The 24,460-nt window shown below is 38.2% G+C and overlaps 1 protein-coding gene across 5 annotated transcripts in view; it reads left to right on the plus strand.

Annotated features, from left to right (window-relative positions):
- The window catches only part of ANKS1B (ankyrin repeat and sterile alpha motif domain containing 1B), a 1,331,756-nt gene that overhangs the window by 513,326 nt on the left and 793,970 nt on the right, over positions 1 to 24,460 (plus strand). For all 5 annotated transcript variants that reach the window (XM_075551114.1, XM_075551115.1, XM_075551116.1 and 2 more), the window contains exon 11: positions 17,525 to 17,661. In XM_075551114.1, coding sequence (XP_075407229.1) covers positions 17,525 to 17,661 — 137 coding nt within the window. The remainder of the gene's footprint in view (positions 1 to 17,524; positions 17,662 to 24,460) is intronic.

The following is a 24,460-nucleotide window of genomic DNA, read 5'->3' on the forward strand; positions in this document are numbered from 1 at the left end:
AAGTTTGCTCTTGAATATAGCATAGCTAACATGAATGGGGAAAATAATGAAATAAAAGAACTTAACTCAATATTTCAGAGGGAAGCTTGAGAAGACAAGCAAAATATTATAATGAAATATGATCCTGAGTTACTAATCCAAAAGAGAGGAAGGAGCTCATTCACCATTTCTCAAGCTGACGGAACCAAAGACAATTCTGAAACTCCATATTCTTTGCAAAATCAAATAGTTTTATAGTCAAAATGTTGAATAATGCAGGAGGCAGCAAAAGAAGATGAAAGAGTAGAGAATCACTGTATGAAAAAATGGTAAATATTCTACCATTTCAAGAGGTAGCCTATGATTAAATATAAGGAGAGGGATGCTTCTGGCTTGTATCTTTTTGCCATACTCATTCAACCTGTTTGCTGAGCAAATAATTTGAGAATCAGAACTATATGAAGAAATATGCAGTATCAAGATTGGAAGAAGGTTCATTAACAAGCTACAATGTGCAAAAGACACAGCCTTGCTTGCTTAAAGTGAAGAGAATTTGAAGTACATACTGATGGAGATCAAAGACTGCAGCCTTCAGTATGGATAACATTTCTAGAAGTACATAAGATGGTCATGGGGGCTTATTAAGAAGCAGTTTTAAGAAAATTAAAAATTGCATTAGGGTGAAAAATTTGCATAGGGTAATTTTTTTCCCCACGATGAAAATAGAAGGGATGCCCGATGGACAATTTAATTGGAAACCATACTCCACTTACCATACAATATTGATTTTGCCCCTTTGTACTTCTTATTGTTCTACAAATCAAAAGGATATTGGAAATAAAAATCATGTGAGCTCACGGTGTAAAAAGAAGAATGCAGGACTCTTTACTGAAGGCTTCGAGAGGCAGAAATATCTCTTTCAGAAATGTATTGACCCACATGGTGGACATGTTGGGAAAAGCTTCACATTTTGATAGTTTTGTTTAATGAAAATTTATATGATTTTATAACTATACTTCTGGACTTGTCTTGATATTTCTCTTATTCTGAATTCCATTTCTATTAAATCAGAATTTGTCATTTCTGACATAGACATTTGCCATTTCTGATAAGCCACATGCTTGTGTGATGCATCATGACTAACACCAGCCCTTTCCAGCTCACTAAGCCCTGGAATGTATATCTTTATGCATTTCTTTTCATTTTTGACAACTTTGACTTTTACTAGATTCGTACTTTCTACATTCCACTTTCTCATTAATAGATGTTTACAGTTGTTTCCTCTCATTTTAAATAGTTCCCCATAAGCAAATGATCCTGAAAGCTCTGTTCCATCACCATCAACATAGTCGCCTCTACTTTGAAGAGACAGTTTTTTTTTTTTTTCAGACGCATTCTGACTCCCCTCCAATATGAGGGGCTCTGCCTCTGCTGCCCTCTCTTCAAATGTCCTGCTGTGATTCACAAATTGGGGGCTAATCACTCAGAAGTGGACACCGCCCCTTCCTTCTTTGTTGTGTTTTCTTAGTCTAGAAGCTTCAATGAAATTAAATCCAACCAAGGTGACTTTGCAAGTATTTGAAATCCCATTTGCATAGCTTCCAACATCACAGGAACATGAAAAGCCCCACAGAATGGCAAACTGGCAGACAAATGGTCAAGATCTGTCTTGAAGTACAATGCTGTTCATAACAGGACAATATCTATATATCTAATAGGAAACCCAGTTTACTATAATGATTATTCAAATTTAAGCACTAACCACTAGCACTGGTGTTGGACAAATTGAAAAATTGTACCAAATTTTTCAGCCTAAAATTGAATTAACATGCAATCAAATTAACTATAGCTGTGGGAAGAAATAATGGAGAAGTTCAATATAAGAAGTCAAAAAGAGGCCAAGGAGCTGACTGTGGAATAGACCAGATGTAAGTTCAGGTTTGAACTTCAGTTGTGAAAGTGATGAAAGTAAAACAAGTCCAGTGGAGCCAAAATATGACCTTGAATATGTCACTTAAATTTCAAGAACAGATTCGACACATCAAACAGGACATCAAAAACATCGATCATAAATGAAGAAATCCAAAGGTCATTAAACAGACAACAACAAAAAGAAAGGTCAAAGTGTATATCAGAAGTCACTCTGCGAACCTGCTCCTGAGCAAGTTTTAGAGGAGCTAAAGGGTGGATAAAGTGTAGACAAAGCCAATGAAAGAAATGATGAAGTCAAAGCGCTACACAGAAAAATGTGAAGACCATGTACAGTAATGAAATGTGCTAAACCTCGGAGTTAACAAGCCAAACCGTAAAAACACACTCAGCACATCTCACACTGAAAGAAAGGAATGAAAACCTCTATCCTAAGTTATAATATTGAAGAATTCTATGGGCAAAATATTGAACAATGCAAGAGACATTAAAGGAAGATGGAAGAATATCCAGAGTCACTGAACCAAAAAGAACTGGTCAACATTCAGCAATTTCAAAAGGTAGCCTATGATCAAGAACTGAGGGCAGAAGTCCAAGAAGTCCTGAAGGCATTCATGAGGCACAAGGGTCCTGGCAGTGACAGAATTCTAACTGAAATGCTTCAATATGCATTGGAAGCTCTGGAAGCATTCACTGTACCAAGAAATCTGGAAGACACAAACAAACCAATCAAGTGGAAGAGACTGACATTTGTGCCCCTTTGTAAGAGCGATGACCCAACCGAAAGTGGAACTATTAAACAACACCATTAATGTCATATACTAGTAAAATTTTGCTGAAGATAATTTAAAAAAAGTGAAGCTGCATACGGACGGCATCATAATTGATAAAGTAGCTTAGAGAAAGTGAAGAAGACCCTGCAGCAGATGGATTGACAAAGTGGCATCAACAATGGGCTCCAGCATCGCCGCCATCGTGAGGATGGAGTCGGCTGAGGCATTGTTTCATTCTGCTGGGCAGAGGCTCGCTATGAGGCAGATGGGCACGGGCTATGTTTCATTCTGTTGTGCATACTGACTCAAGGGCAGTTAACAACAACATCATTAAGACAGAAGTTTCGTTATTCCACACATTTGCTTAACTTTCCTTTTGTTCAATCTACTTCTCTTTCATGTTCATGCAGCCCATTTCTTCATTTCTAAATTTTACTAATTTGTCAGAGAGTTGACTAGGGTGATAGGTAGGTTTGTTGTGCCAACACGGCCAAAGAACACATGTGAGATTAGTTGAAGGGCAGAGAGATAGATGGCTCCGCGAGCCTCGCCTCTCTCTTGCTCTTTGATCATCGGACGAGTGTGCGGCTGCCTTGCTTCTTCTGTGCCTCCATTCACAAGCTACACCACCTGTGGGACACCTAACCCATGGACTGTGTCGCTGTAACTTGAGGTTCTTTCAAGACCTGCTTCTCCACACTACTGGAAAGTACATCTCTTGAGCTGGGGACTGTGGGACCCTGTCATCTGGCTGACTATTGGTGACCTGCTTGCTGTTTGCTGCCTGTGCCCGGAGAGCCTGAACTGCTCCACGGAGGACTACCCGGCGCCCTCAAGACTTGAAGGACTGCCGGTGTACTAGCAGTCTCACGGGAGTGAGTTGCGCTGAGTCCTTTGTCCTACTTTGTAGATAGATGACACCTAGTCTTCCTTTTCTAAATCCTTAGCAGCTACCATGCTTTTAAATGCACTTTAACTGACCAAACCCTGTCAGATGAATGATGTTAAAAATCTAGGCAGTAACTTTGCACATGAATGATATTGCATTTATAAACTATTTTGTGTATAAAAACTTCAGCAAATGAAAGTTTTTCTTTCTTTTCCAAGTTCTTTTTGTAATGGAAATTGACAGCTATAGCACATAATGTAATGCATAGTAAGGGAATCTGACGAGAAGATAAGTCCCTTATTTTAATCGGAAATTGCAAGTCTATTCAGTAATCTTCTCTAAGCAGCTTTTACATACCTCATTTCCTTCTCATCAGCTGTTTTATAGTCGCAGGTGGGAGAGTAGATAGAACATGCAAAACAATTGTGAGCGTAGGCTACCGTTTTTCAAAGTCTACTGGGTAATTGATATTTGGGGTAATTAATATAAAAAGGAATTTAATACCTTTCCTAAGACTCCTGTATTTTCTTGAATATGGGTTTCCTTTGTTTGTTTGCTTGTTTTTTCAAAATAGGCCCCAAAAATATAAACGCCAAATCACCTTTTCCATGTCATTGTGGACATCTGTAATGGTGATCAGTGATAGATGGTGTTCTGTGCTCGCTTTATTTCACTTTGTATTTCTGAAGAACTGGATGGAGCTAAGAGCTATGGAGGATATCAGGGAAAGATGAGTCTCTGCCAAGTAATAATCTGGTCTGGAAGAGAAAATGAACAATGCAAAGTAATATAAAATCAAATCATCAGTGTAAGAGTACCGATCATGGATTCAGAGGATGGAGACAGTTACAGTCTTTTCTAAATAATTTAGTACTCGATTACCCACTATCTTGTGCTATGTATTAAATTAGTTATAAGAGGCATTCAAGAAGCTTCTGCCAGACAGTCTGTGGGGTGCTCGGGCAGTTTTTCTGACTCTGCTGCCAAGACAGTTAACAAGGCCAGCCCTTGTAGTAGATAATTCCTTAAGGGACCTTACCTTATTCCTTTAAAAAATCTTTCCCTACCCGTTTGCGTTAGTAGCTAAAAGAAACTGGTCTCAAATTCAGCCCAAGTACTCACAATCTTTACACTTCATCTCTGAAGTATTGCTATTTATGCATCATCCTTTGGATTTTTTTTTCATATTGTAAGTCTAATGATACTTGGTTCAATAGGGGACAAAGAAATCTTGCATTTATTCAAACTCTATTATGTGCCTGATTATGTACTGGTTATTTTTCATATGTATGCTCTCATTTTAGCTGGACAACTAAACCTTATTAAACAGGCTTATTTCTATAATTAACAAAACTGAAACGCAGAGAGATTAATAATAACATTGCAAGGATGACTTTTCCAAAGATTGTAACATCTAGTATTAGAATTAATGTTCTGATGCTTTATTGAATTAACATTTACTAAAAAAATTACTGAGAATTAACATTTACTAAGATACAAGTTGTATACCTTTGCATAATATGCAATATGTTTTGTGAAAAATAACACATAATTGAAAATATATTCAAACAGGAAACCATTAGAGCAGAGACCACTAAGACCCTTAAGATACAGGTACACCTCAACATAGATTCAAACAAACAAACAAACACACACACACCCAGTTTCTTATTTTCAAATAAAATCCAAATTTGAAAATTTTGTCAAGGAATTGAAAAATACAAAATGGTAACATTTCAGAATTGGATATAAAAGTCAAATATAAATATTAAAAACACAAAATCCAAACCCACTGTCATCCAAATTCCACAGAGGGTTTCTGAAACTGTAAATCTTCAAAGGATCGGAGAGCCTTAACTTTCTCCCTCAGAGGGGCCAGTGTGTTTGAACTGATCACCTTGCAGTTAGCAACCCAACCATTAACCCAGAGCACCGGAATGGCCCTTTAATATAAACATTCGAATGGGAAAATAGAATTGAATTTGAGAAAATGGCTTGGAAGTATATTGGACCAGCACTTCAAGTCGGTTCATTCCAGTTTGATCCCTTGCTGAGAATTTGCATTTCCATGGCAATTATGCTGAATCAGATTCTACATTTTGACAAGATTCCCTAGGTAATTCTTATACTGATAATCACCTGGGGATTAAACTGGACATTTTGAATCAATATTTCTGATATAGAAATGCAAACTCTCAGCAGGAGGTTAAACCAGAATGAACCAGTTTGAAACCCTGGATTATACACAGATAAGAACTAGTACACTGGAAAATGAGTAGAAACTAATCAAAATATAATAGAGAATGCCAAGCAATGAAAAGTAAGGGGAAAGAGAATAAATGATATGGAGAATATAGTTTGTGCAGCTTTATTTCTCTGAAGTCCAAGAGGAGAGCAAAGAGAGATTTCCCATTGAATGTAATATTCCCTGTTGTTTTCAGATTTTCACTACCTGGTTCACAAAGTAGGCCTCTATATTTATTTAACTATGAATGTTATTTTGAATCAAAACAAAACTCATTGTCCTTCAGTGGATTCTGCCTCCTAGCAATACTGTAGAATATCCTATTCTATAGGTAGAACTTCACCTGTGGGTTTCCCAGACGACGCTTTAAGGGAGTAGAGAACCTCATCTTCCTGCCTAGGAGTAGCTGGTGGTTTCAAACTGTTGACTTTGTGGCGAGCAGCCTAAAATGTAACCCACCATGCCAGAGGCTGACTTTGATCAAAGACCTTTTCAGATTCTTTGGGGGTGGAAAGTGCAGGGGCAGTGAACTATTTAATGTAGATCTTATAGGCAAACTCTAACTCCCACCAAACAACCTTTTCCTATGGGGGTCTGGTAAGCAGGTGAGGGAAAATCTTCATAGGATTAGGCTGTGAGTAACTGGACAGGATTCCTTGGATTGTCATCCTGCTTTGTACAGAATGAGCCCTCTCAGTAGGAGCAGGAGGGATCTCATTGCCAGCAAACCAGGAATGGGTGATGGGAGACCTGAGGTCCCTGCACAGGGAACCTCCTGGATCCAGACACAGCTATACCCTCAGAAGAGCCGCAACCGAATGAGGAGCCAGAGCATGTAACAGAGTGGTGGCCTTCCCAACCCACAGAGCAAGTAAAGCCGAATGCTTCTCTGCAGATGGCTGCCTGGGTGGAGTGGAGTGCTTCTGGGCACTTAATGCCGGGTACTGGGGTTGGAACACACGGAGCTTGAGCTGAGTACCTTGGACTTACAGCGGAGTGGGATGCTTCCTTGGACGGTTATTAGAAGATCTGATCGAAATTTGTAACATGTCCGATAAGCAACTATCCTGAGCATTCTGAATGGCATTACAACCAGTTAACTTCTTAGTAAACTCTTTAATCATGGATGTTGTCTATGAGTTTTGTGTAGCAATTGTGATGGATATTAGAATGCAGAGAAGTAAAAGAGAGACCATTAATTAAGTCAAAACAGAAAGTACTTGGAATAGTGCCTGGCAGAAATTAATCTCTCAGTAAATTGTTATGATGATGATTTCAAGCATAATCACATTTTCTCTAACTTGACACTGAGTAGTATCTTGGAATATTTATTAATGTTAAATGGTTATTGAATCATTGGAATAAACCGATTCAGTTTACCGATGCAGTTTTATCATGTTAAGATATATTTGCATTCACTTACATTTGTGAAGGATTTCTGCATGCATATTCAGAAGAGAGAGGGTAAGAATTTGAGGGTAGCAGCTTTAAGTGTTGTGGTTGGGAGTTTACCTAAATATCTCCAAATTCATTAGGAATCTATCTATTTTCCATGCTACTGAGTAAATATCACTTGTTCTTTTGAGATCTAATAAACTTACATAATCGATTTGGATTCAGTGGATTTTCTAGGAGCAGGTTTCTGGGCAACTTTTTACTGTATTTTTGTATCAACTTTTGTTTTTGTATTTTCTCTTAAGATGATCGGTTTCTCTGTGTTCTTCAATATTTTTTACACAGAGATGTTTTTATTACTGTATTTTAATTATTCAATCTCCTTTTCTGGAGTTAGTACAGTTTAATATCTGCTAACATGTCAATATTTCAAGAAACAGTGAGTTCATCAGCACATGGATCCTGCCTTTAGTCTTCATACTCCTGCTCTCTGGAACATCCCAAACCAAAAAGAACCAAACTCACCGCCATCAAGTCAATTATGACTCATAGCAACCCAACAGGACAATGTAGACTAGAATTGCCCCTGTGGGCTTCCAAGACTGTGAATCTTCACTGGAGTAGAAAATTTCATCTTTTCCCACAGAGTAGTCGATGGGTTCCAACTGATAACCTTGTAGTTTGCAGTCCAATGCGCCCCCACTACAGCACCAGGGCTCTCTCTGATACATAAGAAGTACTTCATGAAGATAGGAAGAGTGAAGGAAAGATGGAGGGAGTGAATGACACAAATGATGAATGAATGAATGAATGGATGAATACCACCAGATGCACCACCAGGGTTCTGGTTCATGGATTCATTGAGTATTGTTGGGAAAGGATAGATGGCCAAATGTCCATGCACTCAAATACCCACAGGGTGGCTCACTGTTAAGGGACTCCTGGTGGCACAGTGGATTGACCAATGGACTGCTAACTGCAAGGTCAGAGAGATTGAACCCATCAGGTGCTCCACAGGCTGTTCTCCTCTACACTTACCATCGTGGAAAGCCCCAGGGGCCCGTTGGGTCCTCATGAGATGAGTCAGAGTCAACTCCGGGCAGTTGTTTTCATGTGTTTTGTTTTGTATTGTTGACTTTCTCTCCTTTACCTTCATAGGGTACATGTGGTATAGATCTACCTGTGTGATTAAATATATTCCATTAACAAAAGAAAGGGAGAAAGAGGCAGTATTTTATGGGAATTGTGTCCATTGTGATTTGAACCACTCTTCAAAAGGAAAGATGAGTGTTCTGTTTCCTTAAGCATTGTTAGAAAGATGCAGTTGATCTGCACGGTCTAACTCTTTTCTAAGCCCCACTGATTTGAAAGCAGGTGGTCCTTGACTTACACCAGCATTTCATTCCTACTGAAAACAAACAAGCAACTCACTCACTGCCAGCAAGTCCATAGTGACTCAGACTACGTCCTAAGTCAGTGCTGACATAAAGTGTGTACTTTTTTGTGAGTGTCTCTTTATTTCCATTACTGCTGCCTTGTATTATCTGTGTCTTTTACATCTGATATGTTTTCCTTTGGTCTTGGAAACATGACATATGAATTTACAGTTATACCATTACATTAATATGTACATACATACAGAAATATACAAACAATAAAAATTGTTTTGATGAAGAAGAGTTGGATGAAAAAGTTTCATTAGCTGTGGTAATAATTTCATTTGTGCAGGAGTCTGTATTCCTTGGATTGTCCCTGAAATTGAGATAGACTTTCTCATCAGAAAATTAGTGAAAATTATATGCCCTTTTTTCCCTTCATGTATTTTATGATGATACCTCACTGTTTCCCAAATCAGCCAGTCAATTTAACCAGCAGTTGGCATTGAGTCCATGTTTCCAAGCAACGAAATCCCCTGGTTTGATGTAGAAAAACGTCAGCTATTCCTTTCACTGGAAATATTTTTGACAACTGCCCTTTGTTCTCGACCTCACATTTTTCTTTCTTCAACATTTTTTTCCTCCTCAAAATTCATTAAATCTTTCTCTGTCAATTCTTCTTCATTACCTTTGAGGCTGGAATATCAAGTTCTAAACTCAGTGCTCTTGAAATATGGATAATTTTTACACTTGAAGCATAGTCACATGACTCAGCATTTTTTCCCTTCTCCCTTGCCCTCATTTTCTCATAACTCACTCTGAGCAAAATGCTCTACACTCATAGAAAATTCTTGCCTTGTTTGGCTCCCTTTGGCCTCCCCGCCCCCATTTTGATATTTCTAATGTCATGGAAGAAAGAATAGAAATGTTTTCATAAAGAGCCTGATGTGGCAGTAGGACAATTGTTGGGCTTCTAATCATAATGTTGGCAGTTGGACCGCACCACTCGCTCTGGGGGAGGGCGCTGAGGATGTCTGCGCCCGTAAAGACTGACAGGCTTGGAAACCCTGTGGCACTTTTCTACTTACTCGCAAGAACACTATGAAGCAGTTCTCGGTTCTGTAGCATCACTCTGAGTTAGAATCCACTCCTTGACAGAGGGTTGAATATAAATGAGAAAATGAATTAGATGCTGTTAACAGTGGTCAACATGACAACTGTACAATTCAGTTGTCATGTGTCATTAGATTCGAACATTGCCCGACTTTGCCATTTACAGTATCCTGCACTGACCCGAGTACAGACTGCATGGCAGACTAAGTGACAGCCTGCTCTGTGGCAGTGTTCTGAACAGTAACTAATAAATGATAAAATCGTTCATCTGGGAATGAGTACATGAGAAGGTTAGCGCCCAGGCATTGCATGCCGCAAAACTGTAGGTAGTATGTATTACTAATAATAAAGTGTACATACAACATAAAAGAGATGTTAATTAGTATGGTTCTTCACAACTTGAATCCATCATAAATTGGAGATGAAACAAAAAAGCAAAATAAAACAAAGCAAAATGACCAAACTCACCACCACCAAGTCAATTACAACTCCTAAAGGTCCTATGGTGGGTTTCCTGTACTAAATTTGTGAAAAGAAAGGGAAGAAATGCCTCAAGCCTTTCTTCTATTAAGTAATTAGCTTTCTGAAAACGTAGTGCTCTGAATGTAAGCGGTAATGCAATTGACATTTGTTGAATATTTAAGTGACCTTCACTACCTTTTCTAGGCAAAATATTGAATGATGCAGGAAGCATTAGAAGAAGATGGAAAGAATACACAGTCATTACACCAAAAAGAATTAGTCTTCATTCCACCATTTCAGGAGGCAGCATATTAGCAAGAATCAACGGTGCTGAAGAAAGAACTTCAAGCTGCACTTGTTTTTAGTGAAAACAAGAGTCCAGGAGTTGATGGAATGCCAATTGAAATGTTTCAGCATTTGATGGTTCTCTGGAAGCACTTCTAAGAAATGTGAAAGAGAGCTAGTTGACCAACTGACTGGAACAGATAGATCCGTATTTGTACCCATTCCAGAGAGGTGACCCAACGGAATGCTCAAATTAAAGAACAACATAATGAATATCACTTTCCAGTAAAATTTTGCTAAAGATGATCCAATAACTGTGGCCGGTGTACTTTGACAGGGAACTTCCGGAAGTTCAGGTTAGATTCAGAAAAGGACATGGAACAAGGGATTTTAGCGCTGATGTCAGATAGATCTTGGTCCAATGCTGAGAATACCAGAAAGATGTTTACCATTTTCTTCTGTTTTATTGACTTTGCCAAGGCATTTGACTGTGTGGATCATAACAAACTGTGGATGACCTTGAGAAGAAGGGAATTCCAGAACACTTCACGGTTCTTGTTTATGGATAGACAGAACTTATAATGGTTCAAGAGGCAGTTGTGCAAACAGAAAATCAGAAAATGTGTACATCAGGGTTTTATCCTTTCACCGTACATGTTCAATCTCTGTGCTAAGCAAATCTTCAGAGAAACTGGGTTGCATGACAAAGAACGTAGCATCAGGGTTGGAGGAAAGCTTATTAACAACCTGCAATAGGCAGATGACACAATCTTGATTACTGAGAGTGAGGAGGACTTGAAGCACTTGCTGAAGAGGATCAAAGATGGCAGCCTTCAGGATGGATCACAAGGCAATGTCAAGAATACCAAAAATCCTCATGAGTGGGCCAATATATAACATCGTGATATGGGGGAAAGATTGATAGCTTGTCAAAAGTTGCTAAGAATTGTGCTCGGGTCCACAATCAAGGCTCCCGGAGGCAGTAGTCAAGAGATCAAAAGGTGCATCGCAACGGGGAAATCTGCTGCGCAAGACCTACTTACAGCATTGACCAACAAGGATTTGACTTTCAAGACAAAGGTGCCCCTGAGCCAAGCCATGGCACTTCATGGCCTCATGTGCATGTGAAAGTTGAACAGTGACTAAAGAAGATCAAAGTAGAATCAATACATTTCAATTTTGTGCTGGAGGAGAATATTGAAAGTAACCATGGCTTGCCTAAAGAACAGAGAAGTCAGTCTTGAAAGAAGTTTGGCTCTAGAGAACTTTAGAGGCAAGGATGGCGACACTGCACCTTACGTACTTTGGACATGCCAGGAGAGACCCGTCCCTGGAGAATGACATCATGTTTAGCAAGAAGTATGGCCATAGTCCTCTTCAGAGTAAGGAAGGCAACACTTCACCTTACATACTTTGGACATGCCAGGAGAGACCTTTCCCTGGAGAATGATATCATGATTGGTTAATTAGAGGGGCAATGTAAAAGAGGAAGGCCTTCAAGGAGGTGGATTGACATCCATTGGCTCAGCATAGGAACAACTGTGAAGATGGCACAGGACACTGCGGTGTTTCAATCTATTGCGCATCGGGTCACTAAGGGTCAGAACTGAATTGATGGCACTTAACAACAACACCTTTTCCATAACAGTTTACTATTACTTCTCCAAAATAGCATCCACAACATGATTACTATGAAGTCTAAATTATAGAACACATAACCAAAATAAAATGACTGATTCATTGCTCAGTCTCTTACCAGTCTTAATTTCCTCTTGCTGACAGACTGTTAACCTGGACACAGAATCAAGCCTGCAACTAAAGAATTTTCACCCTGTGATTAGTCAAGACTGAAACATCAGCAGGTTGTTCTATTTGGATTTTTTTATGCAGATGGTTACCCCAACCCATAGTGTAAGAATCAGGGATATGTGAGGATATTCCAAAATTTGTGGTGTTAGGCAGTGCTTGAAGGGCCAATACAAGCTCGGACTCACAATCCATTATGTCCTAGGCTCTGCTTCTGCTTATGAGAAGGTGCCTCTGACCATTGGTGCTTTAACAAAGGAGGCCCAGACTGTCCTCAGACGAATGTGGTTGAACGGAGATTAACAAATAATGTAGAAAAGGCTTTGTATGGAGAACTTGCCTGGGTTTGTTCTTGACAATTAACTAAAAATAGCCAATCACAAGAACTTACATTACCTACCCAGTCAGAACATTCTTTCATTTTCACTACTGAATCCAACCTATCGCTCACCTCATAAAAGAGTTGCCACATGCAATCATCACTTACATGTTGGATGAAAAGTTGGTGAATCCCCTTTTGAATGGTCTGATACTTTCAATAAATCTTTCTACTTTATTTCAACCAAGTGAGAGCCCTTTTCTTGGAGACATGATAGAGCTTTAGCAGGAAACAAATGAACAATAGAGATATGCTCAGACAATTACTATTTTAAGTGATGAAATCATGGGTGTTTTCTAAGTTTCCATAATCACTATCCTATATGTATTAGACTAATCAGGAAAAGCTAGTAAAGGCTATTTTAAAAATAGATAAAATAACTTACTAATATGAAAAAAAGCAATTCTTCAATATGTGATCGTTATTGTTAGGTGCAAACAATCTGATTCCAGCTCATAGGTACCATATGTACAACAGGCCCAAGCACCCCCAAGTCTTACACCATCCTCATAGGTGTTGTTGTGGTCAAGTTCATTGTTGCAGCCACCATGTTCTCTGATGGAGGGTCTTTCTCTCTTCACCGGCCCGCTACTTGGCCCTTCTCTAAGGAAAATCCCTTTTGAAACCATGTCCAAAGTACTTGAGACAAAGTCTTGCCATCCACACTTGGAAGGAGCACTTGTGGCTGCATTTCTTCCAACACAGACTTGCTGGTTCTTCTGGAAGTCTATTCGCTATCCAGTGTTCTTCACCAACATCATAGTTTACATGCATCACTGCTGCTTCTGCCTTCTTTAGTCAGCTCTCCAGCTTCCAAACATGCACGGGGGGGGGGGGGGGAGGATGGAAAATACCATCACTTGGAGCTGGTAAACCGTAGCCCTCAAAGAGGTTTTTACAGCTGACTTGCCTAGTGCGGTACATACTTTGATTTCTTGACTGCTGCTTCCATGAGTGAGGAGCCTAGTAAAATAAGATACTTGAAAACTTCAATATTTTAGCCATTTACCATGATGCTGCATATGTCTCATTGTAGAGATTTTAATTTTTAATATTAAATTGTAATCTAGATTACTGAACACTATACGCTTTGGTTTTCTTTTCTTTTTTTGTATGCTTTGGTTTTCATTGAGTGATTGCAAACTTTCCCAATTAAATTTCTATACAGGAAAAAAACTTCTATAATTATAATAGTAAAGCATATAATGATTGAATTTTTAAATTACTAATTATTGTTTAAAACATACTCCAACTCTAAGTTTAGAAGATAGAATATTTTTTCTATAGAAGAGTATACTTCTGACTCTGATCATATACTGATTCAAAGAAGCAACATTTTGTTCATGGGATTGCCTATAAATGTAAAACCATTTTGTGATTGGAAGTTATTTACTGATAAACAAATTCAGATAAAAAGGGTAGCCTTCTTGAATTTTTGTAACATGTTTTTCAAGTGGTTTTGGCTCATGAAACCCAGGATTTATGAACCTATAGAGACACCAAGTAGAATAGGGTTCCTGGGGGAGGGGGGTATAGGGAGGGGAGGGGTAAAGGCGAGCTGACATCAAGGAGTTCAAGAAGGAAGGGGATGTTTTGAAACTGATTGTTGTAGCAATTTTACCATATTCATTGACGTGATTGAACTATGGAATAAGATGGTATCTCTTTAAGCTCCCAATAAAATGGTTAAAAAAAAAAGAAATGGGAAGTAAAAACACTCAGGTGTAGATGCCACAACACCTAAGATGTGTGCTAGTTAATATGTTGCCCTCCCCTTAGCTTTCTTACATTTCACCGTTTGATCTATCTGCACTCTACTTTTCAGAAAATTCTGTCCCTTTCAATGGCTTCTATAAATCGATGGCAGAGTAACTAGCAACAGAGTAATGTGGATTAACCAGGGATTGGATTACTTCTCTGCCACCGTGGGGCTCTGCCTTTTGGACAACACTCTCTATAAAAGGAAGGTGGTAGTACTAGCATCTTTTAAGAGCATCATTTTGAATGTTAAATGAGATACAGTAGATAAAAGAATTCATCTGTTGCCTGTACACAATCCATATCCAATATTTGTTCCTGCAAGCCCCACACTTACTACCATTGGATCAATTCCAACTCATTGCAACCCTTTAGGACGGAGTAGACAGCCCCGGTTTTCTGAGATCAAAACTACATTGGAATAGAAAGCCTCATATTTCTTCCAAAGAGGGGCTGGTGGTTTCCAAGCTGCTGACCTTGAAGTTAGCAGCCCAACACACAACCCATTACTCAGTCAGGCTCCTACTCAGTAATTGTTAACTATGATTATTATTTGAATCCCTAGGCAGTGCAAACAACCTACATTCTTAGATGTGAACACAGGTTGGAAGCTCAAGGCCATCCAGAGGGTCCTCTAAGAAACACCCGATGATCAACTGATGTAACTAGTTATTGACAACCCTACAGAGCACAGGTCCACCCTACACACATGGAGAAGGGGCAATTATGCTCATCAGTCGGACCCTCCCTCATTAAACCCACATCTCCAACATTTGTCATTTTATACTGAAGTAAATATACCAATAAAACTTGATTTTACTCCTTTAACGTTCCTTCCAGTTTCTTCTCAGGTAGAACAGCATGTTCAATTAGCATCATTTTACCTTCATGCTCGTACACCTTATTCTCCATTCCAGTTTAGCTATGTCCACCCTCTCGCCCAGCCACAGTCTGATTGCTTCTGCCCCTGTTCTTCCATCAGGCTTCATCCATTGACTACCAATTCCCAAGTTATACTGCAGTATTCTTTGCTTGCATGTCTGATGATAACGCTGTTGTGTACTTTTTAAAGACAGATATTCTTTTAAGTTGATTGTTACACCATAGCATACTATTTGACACCAAGGTGCCCCCAAATAAACACCTTTAGATGATAGTAAATTAATTAAAGAGGGAAGGGTGACACAGTGGAGAGAATTCCTCGCTGACTGCGGTTTGGTCTGTTTCATGAACTATTAACACTCACCTGCTCACTCTGAGGACCACCGTACAAACTTATCTTATGAGCCCTGCCTACTTTTGAAATTTCACTTCAAATCTCCACATCTGTCATGCCTTAGAGAAAGGTCAGCTCCAGAATCTTTAAGCACTTGTTTTATGAACGATGCCTGGAATCCAGTGTGCCACACTTGCGCTTTGTGGTTCACGAGTTATGTCTAGACTCTCCAGTAAGATGGAACTATATTTTTTATGTGCTAGATGGAGTTTTATGGGACTATATCTCCTTTCTTGTTATGAACAAGAAGTGACTTCATACCTTTTCCTTTCCCAGGTTACATTGCAGGCATTGGCCATGCAACTGAAAAGCTCCCTGCTGCTTGCAGAATTCATTGTACCAGTCTCTTTTGCATCAATTCAGCTAAGACAGAAAATTATTTGGAACTAATTAAAAACATAGCAGGAAAGTAATATTCCCACCCCCAAGATTTGAGCTTTAACAGTTTTCATAAAAATCTATAGCGGCATCTCAGAGCCTTCTGTACAGGTGTGTCCCGCACCCATTTAAAGATTCAAAGTGGTAGCTTAAACAGTGAGTTTACATGCTTTCTGTACTTCCCAATGATCATTTCTATCAGCCATTATATCAATAACAACAGTCAAAAGAAAACAGTATGAACCTAGTACATCCAGATCCTAAACTCAATTCTTCAAAGTGGAGTTCAATTCTCTTCTTTCCTTTTTTAAAATTAAATTCTTTTATTGGAGCTCCACCCAGTGTCTTGAGTGCTCAGGACATTCTAAGGGGGGGTTCTCAACCTTCCTGATGCGGCCACCCTTTCATGCAGTTCCTCATGTGGTGGTGACCCCCAACCAGAACATTATTTTCATTGCTACTTCATAACAAATTTTGCTACTATTATGAATCATCATGTAAATATCTGACTTGCAGGAGGTATTTTCATTGTTACAAATTGAACCTAATTAAAGCACAGTGATTCATCACAAAACAATATGTAATTATATATTGTGAAATATTTATTTCTAATTACAAATAAATGAAATTTTGTCTTGGAAAAAAACTATAAAGCCTTGTTGAATAACTTTGTTTAAATATTATAACTTTTCCGTGTGCTAATGGAGATTATTTATAGAAAAGTTTTCCTCTTTCCTAAGTATTTTAAATATGTCAAAATGGTATTTTTGAATTTATTCTGTTTAATGTAAGTGGTAACAGAAATTGTTATACACATTGCAGATCAAGGGATCACTCCCTTTATCCACCTTCCACCCAATACCGAACAATTAGCTTAGAGCTTTTGAAATTTCACTCATTTAATTTTGTACCTACGTGAGGACATGCTTATTGAGGAGTGATGATTTTGTTCTGAAGTGCTTGTTTCCATTACAGATCCGTCTTGTAAAAAGGCCAGTTTATCACCAAGTTTAATTTATTGGTGTGGTTTGAGGGAAGACTATTTTGAGGAGGCTCGGGTTAGGGTTTTATTGATCAAGAAGATATGTAACTCTTTAATAAACTTGATATTTATTTGATATATTAAAGTGAAAAACAGTCTCTTCAGGTCATAAAATATTTTTTCAATTGAAAATTTAGTCAATCTTACAATGGTGGCAGACTTAACAGTTATGCTTGATGATGTAACTTTGTGAATTTAACAATAATACTCTTCCTTCTTGAAACAATACCATAGTGCATGATATTTACCAGTTAACAAAGGACACAAAATATTCAATAAACATTGTCTTTAAAATGTACTTCTAAGCATATTCCTCATTATGGTCTTGGAATTGGTACCAGATTTAAATTGAAATCAATTCGTATTCACAAAAATACTTTCAAATCCTAGAAGGTAAACTGAGTAATTGGGTTCATGGCAATTCTATTTTTATTCACAGATATTGCCTCCGAAGTAGCAATTACTGCTCCAGGAACCAGTAACCATAGAAACAGCTCAACCGGCCCAACACCTGATTGTTCACCGCCATCCCCTGACACTGCCCTCAAAAATATTGTGAAAGTTATCCGACCCCAGGTAAGTGCTCAGAAAGACATCATCCACTCTACACTGGAGTTTGTTTTTGAATCGTTACCTCTTCACCACTTAAGGTCAGCTCCTAGATTGGATTTTGATATGGAAGCAGACTTGTAGAATAAAATAACAGACTCAAGACAATATTTGCTTTCTCTGGACTTGATGATGGACATTAAAATCTATAAGTCTCTGGAAAACTTCATCCGTGCATGACTGGAACAAATATTTGAAGCTTAGAAAAATGGCTATTTGGTATTCTTTCCCTCCCTCAACATCAATCTCTGCTAGTTAGTGAGCTGCCATATTTCTTGGTGCCGTCTGCTCTTTTTGTTTTCATTTCTATGGACATGCCATGTTGTTTGTGGTTCCTCCTCTACACTCATTCCCTCTGTTATTTTCATATATGTTCTTTAAATTCGCTATTCCTTACCATGTCTAGCTAATTTTGTTAGTGTTTAATACAGTACCTTTCATTGCTCTCGTTTCCCACTCAGGAGTTCACTTGCCTCTAGCTAGTGTCTCTTTACCCTTTGTTCTAGCCCCACCCCCACCCCTTTGCCACTTCTCTATATGGGTTTCTTCCCCCTTCCCTTTCAGTTGGATTTCCCAGTAGGCGGTTTGCAGGCAAGCTTTAGAAATATCATTGTGACAAGCTGTTCTGTGATATTTTATTGGAAATAGCACTGATGAAGCTGTTTGCAGTATATTTTTGCCAACAGATGGACCCAGAACGTGGAATTGGTGGCGTTCTCAACCTGGCTCCCTCTGAATGGCCCTCATAAAATCCAAGAGAGGGGAATTCAGATCCAATCAGCTCCATTCATCATCAACTTAGATATGAGTATGAACACATCTTGTCAGCTACCTGTAGTGCAAGTGGGGTTTTTAAGATGGTTTTTGTCTAAATGAGCAAGAGTTTACTTAATATATTTAATATAACTTATTTTAAATTATTTTTATTGATCAGTATCCTTATCCATAAAATGCCATTTAAACTTTATATATCCATTATAGTGTACAGAATGTTTTAAAATAAATGATTTTATTTTACCTTTGACAATTCCCAGGGAATTTATCATCCAGTTCTATGTACCAAATTATATTGGCACACCAAGAAATAAATGGTTCAAAAGCTGTGTAATTTCCTTCTCCTTCTGGAGTCTAAGAGTTGGCTAATCCATTCCTGATCAGAGGTTTAGGAAAAAATATCATGATATATGCAATTGGACATATTTTATGAAGATGCAACTTAAAAATTAGAGGTCTTTCACGTGAAGGCAGTTGTCCATAAACTTACTCTCACAGCCATCAAGCTGATCCTGACCCATAGAGATCCTATAGGAGAGCACAGAACTGCCTCTGGAGCTGCCTCTGCAGCTGTCAACCTTTAGCAGAGCAGAGCCTCATCCTTCTCCCGCTGAACACAACATGTGAAGGAAAGAAATGTCTTCAAACACTGCTTCTTCCCTTGGAAGGAACTTTGATGTAGCCCACAAACTGCACAAAACCATATTAGATGTTGAGTTTTATCTTTTGTTGTAAGGGCATGTGTCCAATCATTGTGCACTTGCTACATTTCCAGCATTCAGAGCTATTTAGGTGAGACCTTGTCCAACGCAAGTTAATAAGATCCATCACTTAGCATGTTCTTTGGATGCCAAGGTAATTTTATGTAATGAAATAGTTGATTATTCAAAGAATGAAATGTAGTTTTCTTCTGCATTTCTCTAATGAAATTCCTACATTTGATTCAGTTAAAGAATCATTATTCCGTAAATCCTTAAATATTTTTCAGTCTAGTTTAGTTTAGCTCATTTTGGTATGCTTTGAAGAAAACGAGAGATGATATTAAAGTTAAAATAAATCCATCTTCACTCCATTTCCTGGCTGTGAATTATGTTTATGAAGGTAACTGATACCGCCTTCCTGCCTTAGATGTTATAATTACGATTTAGAGAAGGAAAAAATAGCCAAGTTAGATAGTCAAGAAATTCAGGATGATGGCATTTAAATTAGAACCAATGCAGCCTGTCAGTGCGGTGTAACTGAACACCAACAGTTAAGGTATATAATTGGGAGAGACTAGAACCTCAATTGAACTACTATTCTTTGCGCCCCTGAGACTTTGGGGTATTGCTTGTTCCTGCTAATGAATCCGGACCCCCTGGGGCTTTGTATTCATTGTGGGAAAGAGGGCATAAAAGACTAAGGAGGAAGTCATTAGGAGGGAGGGTTGGATGAGGGTATATGATTTGAGGAAAAGGTTTGGAGAGGAGAGGGTATGGATGAAGGACAGATGGAGAGATTCTGGACTCCCTGCTGCGCTCCCAAATCACAGGTGTGTCAGAGATTGAAATTTGTTGAGAGCTGCTACTGCTACAAAGAAAGGATAATTATTGGTTAGCTTATATAAAAGCCTATATTTTGATCACAGTTTTAATTCTCTAAAATGTTTGCTGATTCTGGCTTCCTGTCTGGCAAAGCCAGAAATGTAGAGTGAGATTGACTTCTGGGCACACAAGCACTTTTTTTTTCAAGTTACTAATTAGAAATTAACAGTACAATTGAAAAGATAATTTTACTCTAAAACAGATGATGAACCTAGAAATTAAAAAATATACATGTAACCCTTATTCATGAATTTCCATTTCTTTACTTGAACATGCTTTGATGTTTTCCATGTTTATTGAGGGAAGAATGATATTAAATAACTGGGGCAGAGGCAGTTTAATTTTACTCATTGTCAAGAGGTATTTCATAGATAGAGCAAAAAGTAACGGTTATTTCCCCTTTACCTCAAGGATCCCTTTATCTGATATATTTTCCTGTTAATTTATGTTTAAATAGAGAAACTCTTTTCCTTATTTTTAATAAGAAGTAGGGCTGATTACACTTCTCTGATTAATGTGCCCATTAACCGAAACCTACAGACTTTTCAATACTTTGTTGAATTTGTTTTTGTTTGTCATATTGAATAACTGATGTAGGTTCTATATTCTGTGCTTGATCTTTTCAGCTTTGCTTCTCTGGGTTTCTTTCATGTCTTAATTCTTTCCAGATGGTAGAGCATTCTAATTTCAATACATAATGACTGAAATATTTATACACAACTGCTTTCTCTTTGTTTCCATTCGCAGCCCAGAAGACTGTACATGAGCCCACAAGACTGAACTTTTTGTTTTGTTTTGTTTTGGTTTGGTTCAGATGAAGCCATGCAACGAGGCTCATCTACTTTTACTTGAAAATAGTATTATTTTGTATTTGAAAGGATATATTAGATAATATTAGCTTTGGAAAAATATGAGCACTATTGGCCTATCAGTTTCTTTGTTTATTCAACTAAAGAATTATATGCTACTTGAATTGGATTAAAAAGGTTTTCATGATTTCTTAGAAGGGCGCCATATGTTTTCTAAATGAGGAGTAACATTCATAGATCTTAAGTATTTAGTTTGATGATTGTTGACTATATACGAAGGTGAAACGCCCACTCAAAGTAAGGTAGAGAGCGTTTCTCCCATTCCTGACCTTCACACTTCTTTCCCATAATTACCCACCTTCTGCTGCAGAGGCTTTATGGTTTCTATCACAATAGACTTATTTGGACTGTCTCTGTTGACCTTTATATAAGTGAAATCCTTGTGTGTGTGTGTGTGTGTGTGTGTGTGTTCTTTAGCTTTTGAGATCTGTTCATGTTTTTCCTTTTTATTGCTGAGAGAATTCCATTATATTAGGATACTTTTGTATGTTCATTAGTTTTTCTATTGATAGGTAATTGTGTTATTTCCTATTGGTTGTCCTTAAGACTACGTATGCAGTGAATAATAATAGAGAAAAAACTTTTATCATGAGCTGGGTGAAGGTTTACAGAGCTGAGCATCATTTTTACATCCACACCTTTAATTTCAATTCATCCATTGCCATCTCCTCAATGTAGCTTCACGTATTCAACTTTCTTTATGTGTTCTATTTCCATTTCTTCTCTCTTTTTTAAGCCTCTGAATTTTGTCCTTGAGTAAATAGTGCCCTTTTTATCTTAAGTTTTGATTATTCTAACCCAGGAGTTAGTTCAATTCCAGACCTGAAAGGTAACCATGGGCCATCATCTGGGGACTGTGTATTTCTTTGTCTAACCAAAAAGCCTTTTAAGATTTTTTTCTTCTTAAAAGTCTTTTTAAGATTTAAGTTCTGTAAAAATATTTTTGTAGACATATATTTTCATGTAGACACTAATATTTTACCTATATAGATACCTAAGAAATACTATATAGATAGCAGAGAGATCGATGAATGACAAGCTTTTTAAGAAGCCACCAAAGATATTCCAAAGCAATTGTTATATTTAATAATTACCAATTTCAATGTGTGAAAATTTTAGTTGCTTCATATTCTCAGCAACATTTGATGTGTTTAGCCTCTTTTAAAAGCCATTCTTATGTGCTTGAAACGGTGTCTCATTAGGGTTTAAATTTGCATTTTTCTGGTGACTAAAATTGTCAAGTAACTTTTTCTTTGGTTATTGCTCATTTTGTATCTTCATTTGAGAAATATCCATTCAGCTTTTTTTAACTAGGTAGCTCAACTTTTTAATTATTGATTTATATGTAATTTTAATAAATTATTTGATAATGTCAGAGAACTTGAGTCTTTTCTCAAGTATATGCACTGAAAATTTTATGACCTAATTAGTGTTCTGCATAAATATTTTCTTACTGGTAACTGTTGATGAACAAAATAATTTAATCTTTATGAAATCTAATTTATTGATTTTCAATGTAATGATTTGTATGTTTTCTTTTGTATGTTGTTAATATATGCCTCCTTTTTTTTCTAGGAAGAGTTTTGGTTCTGGCTTTCAGATAGGCCTACAATATATCTAATCTAATTTATGTTTGTATATGTTGTTTAGGAGGGGTTCTGATTTTTTTTTTTTTACATAGTCAAAGACCTGCTTTTCTTATTAAATTGTTTTAAATCTCTGGTATTGCTTATTATATATAATTTCTGTTTTTTGTTGATGGCATATAAAAATGTCATTGACTTTTATAGTACCTCTATATCTACCACCTGGCTAATTTAATTTAAAAGTTACAGTAGTTTGTTTGCTTGTTTTATTTTGCTTTTGTAAATTTCATAGGGTTCTCATATTATTTGAAAATAATGTTTTCATCAGTTATCAGGCATGAAAGAACAAATAATCATATCATTGTGTGCTCCCCTCCATGTTATGATCGCTGAAGACAAATGGGTGCATAAGCAAATGTGTCGAAGAAAGCTGATGTTGCCCGGCTATTAAAAGATATAGCGTCTGGGGTTTTAAAGGCTTGAAGGTTAACAAGTGGCCATCTATCTCAGAAGCAACAAAGCCCCCATGGAAGAAGCACACCAGCCTGTGCAATCATGAGGGGTTGAAGGGATCAGATATCAGGCATCATCAGAACAAAAAATCTTACCATAGTGAATGAGGTGGGGAGTGCGGAGTGGAGACCCAAAGCCCATTTGTAGGCCACTGGAGATCCCCTTGCAGAGGGGTCTTAGGGAGGAGACCAACCAGTCAGGGTGTGATGTAGCAATAATGAAAAATACAACTTTCCTCTAGTTCCTAAATGCTCCTCTCCCCAACCCCACCTCGACTATCATGATCCCAATTCTACCTTGCAAGTCTGGCTAGACCAGAGGATGGACACTGGTACAGATGGGAATCAGAAACACAGGGAATCCAGGGCAGATGATGCTTCCTTCAGGACCAGTGGTATGAGTGGCGATACTGGGAACGTAGAGGGAGGGTGGGATGGAAAGGGGAAACCGATAAGAAGAATCTACATGTGACCTCCTCCCTGGGGGACAGACAACAGAAAAGTGGGTGAACGGAGATGTCAGACAGGGCAAGATATGACAAAATAATCATTTATAAATTATGATTATGGGGGAAATAGACCTATGTGCATATATTTATAGGTTCAGTATTAGGGTAGCAGGTGGGCATTGGGCCTCCTCATGCACACTTCCTCAATACAATAGCACCTTGCCCAGCTAAACGGTCATTCCATGATACCCACCTTCCCGACATGATCGCTGAAGACAGACGTGTGTGTAAGCAAACGTGGTGAAGAAAGCTGATGGTGCCCAGATATCAAAAAGATATAGCCTCTAGGGTTTTAAAGGCTTGAAGGCAAACAAGCAGCCATCTAGCTCGGAAGCAACAAAGCCCACAGAGAAGAAGCACATAGCCTAAGCGAATACAAGGTGTTGAACGGACTGGGTAGCAGACAAGGAACAAAAACCATCATTGCGTGATCACCTTTTTCACATAAATGCTGAAGATGAATGTGTGCATAAATAAGTGTGGTGAAGAAAGCTGATGCTGCTCGGCTATTGAGAGATATAGTGTCCGGGGACTTAAAGGCTTGAAAATAAACCAGCAGCCATCTAGCCCAGAAGCAACAAAGCCCACACAGAAGCAGCACACCAACATGTGTGATCATGAAGGACCAAGGGGGCCAGGTTTCAAACAACAAAGGCTGAGGGTGGGGGAGAAATCATATCATTGTGAATGAGGGGGAGTGAGTGATAGGGACCCAATGCCCATCTGTAGACAGCTGGACATCCCTTGCAGAGGGGTCGTGGGGAGGAGATGAGTCACTCAGGGTTCAGTATAGCAACAATGAAACTCAAAACCTGCCTCTAGTTCTTGAACGCTTCCTCCCCTCCCAATTATCATGATCCCAATTCTACCTTGTGGACTTGGTTAGACCAGAGAATGCACAGTGGTGCAGTAGAGATCTGGAAACACAGGGAA

This window comes from Tenrec ecaudatus, chromosome 6 (genome assembly GCF_050624435.1).
Source record: "Tenrec ecaudatus isolate mTenEca1 chromosome 6, mTenEca1.hap1, whole genome shotgun sequence".
Classification (NCBI taxonomy): Eukaryota; Metazoa; Chordata; class Mammalia; order Afrosoricida; family Tenrecidae; genus Tenrec; species Tenrec ecaudatus.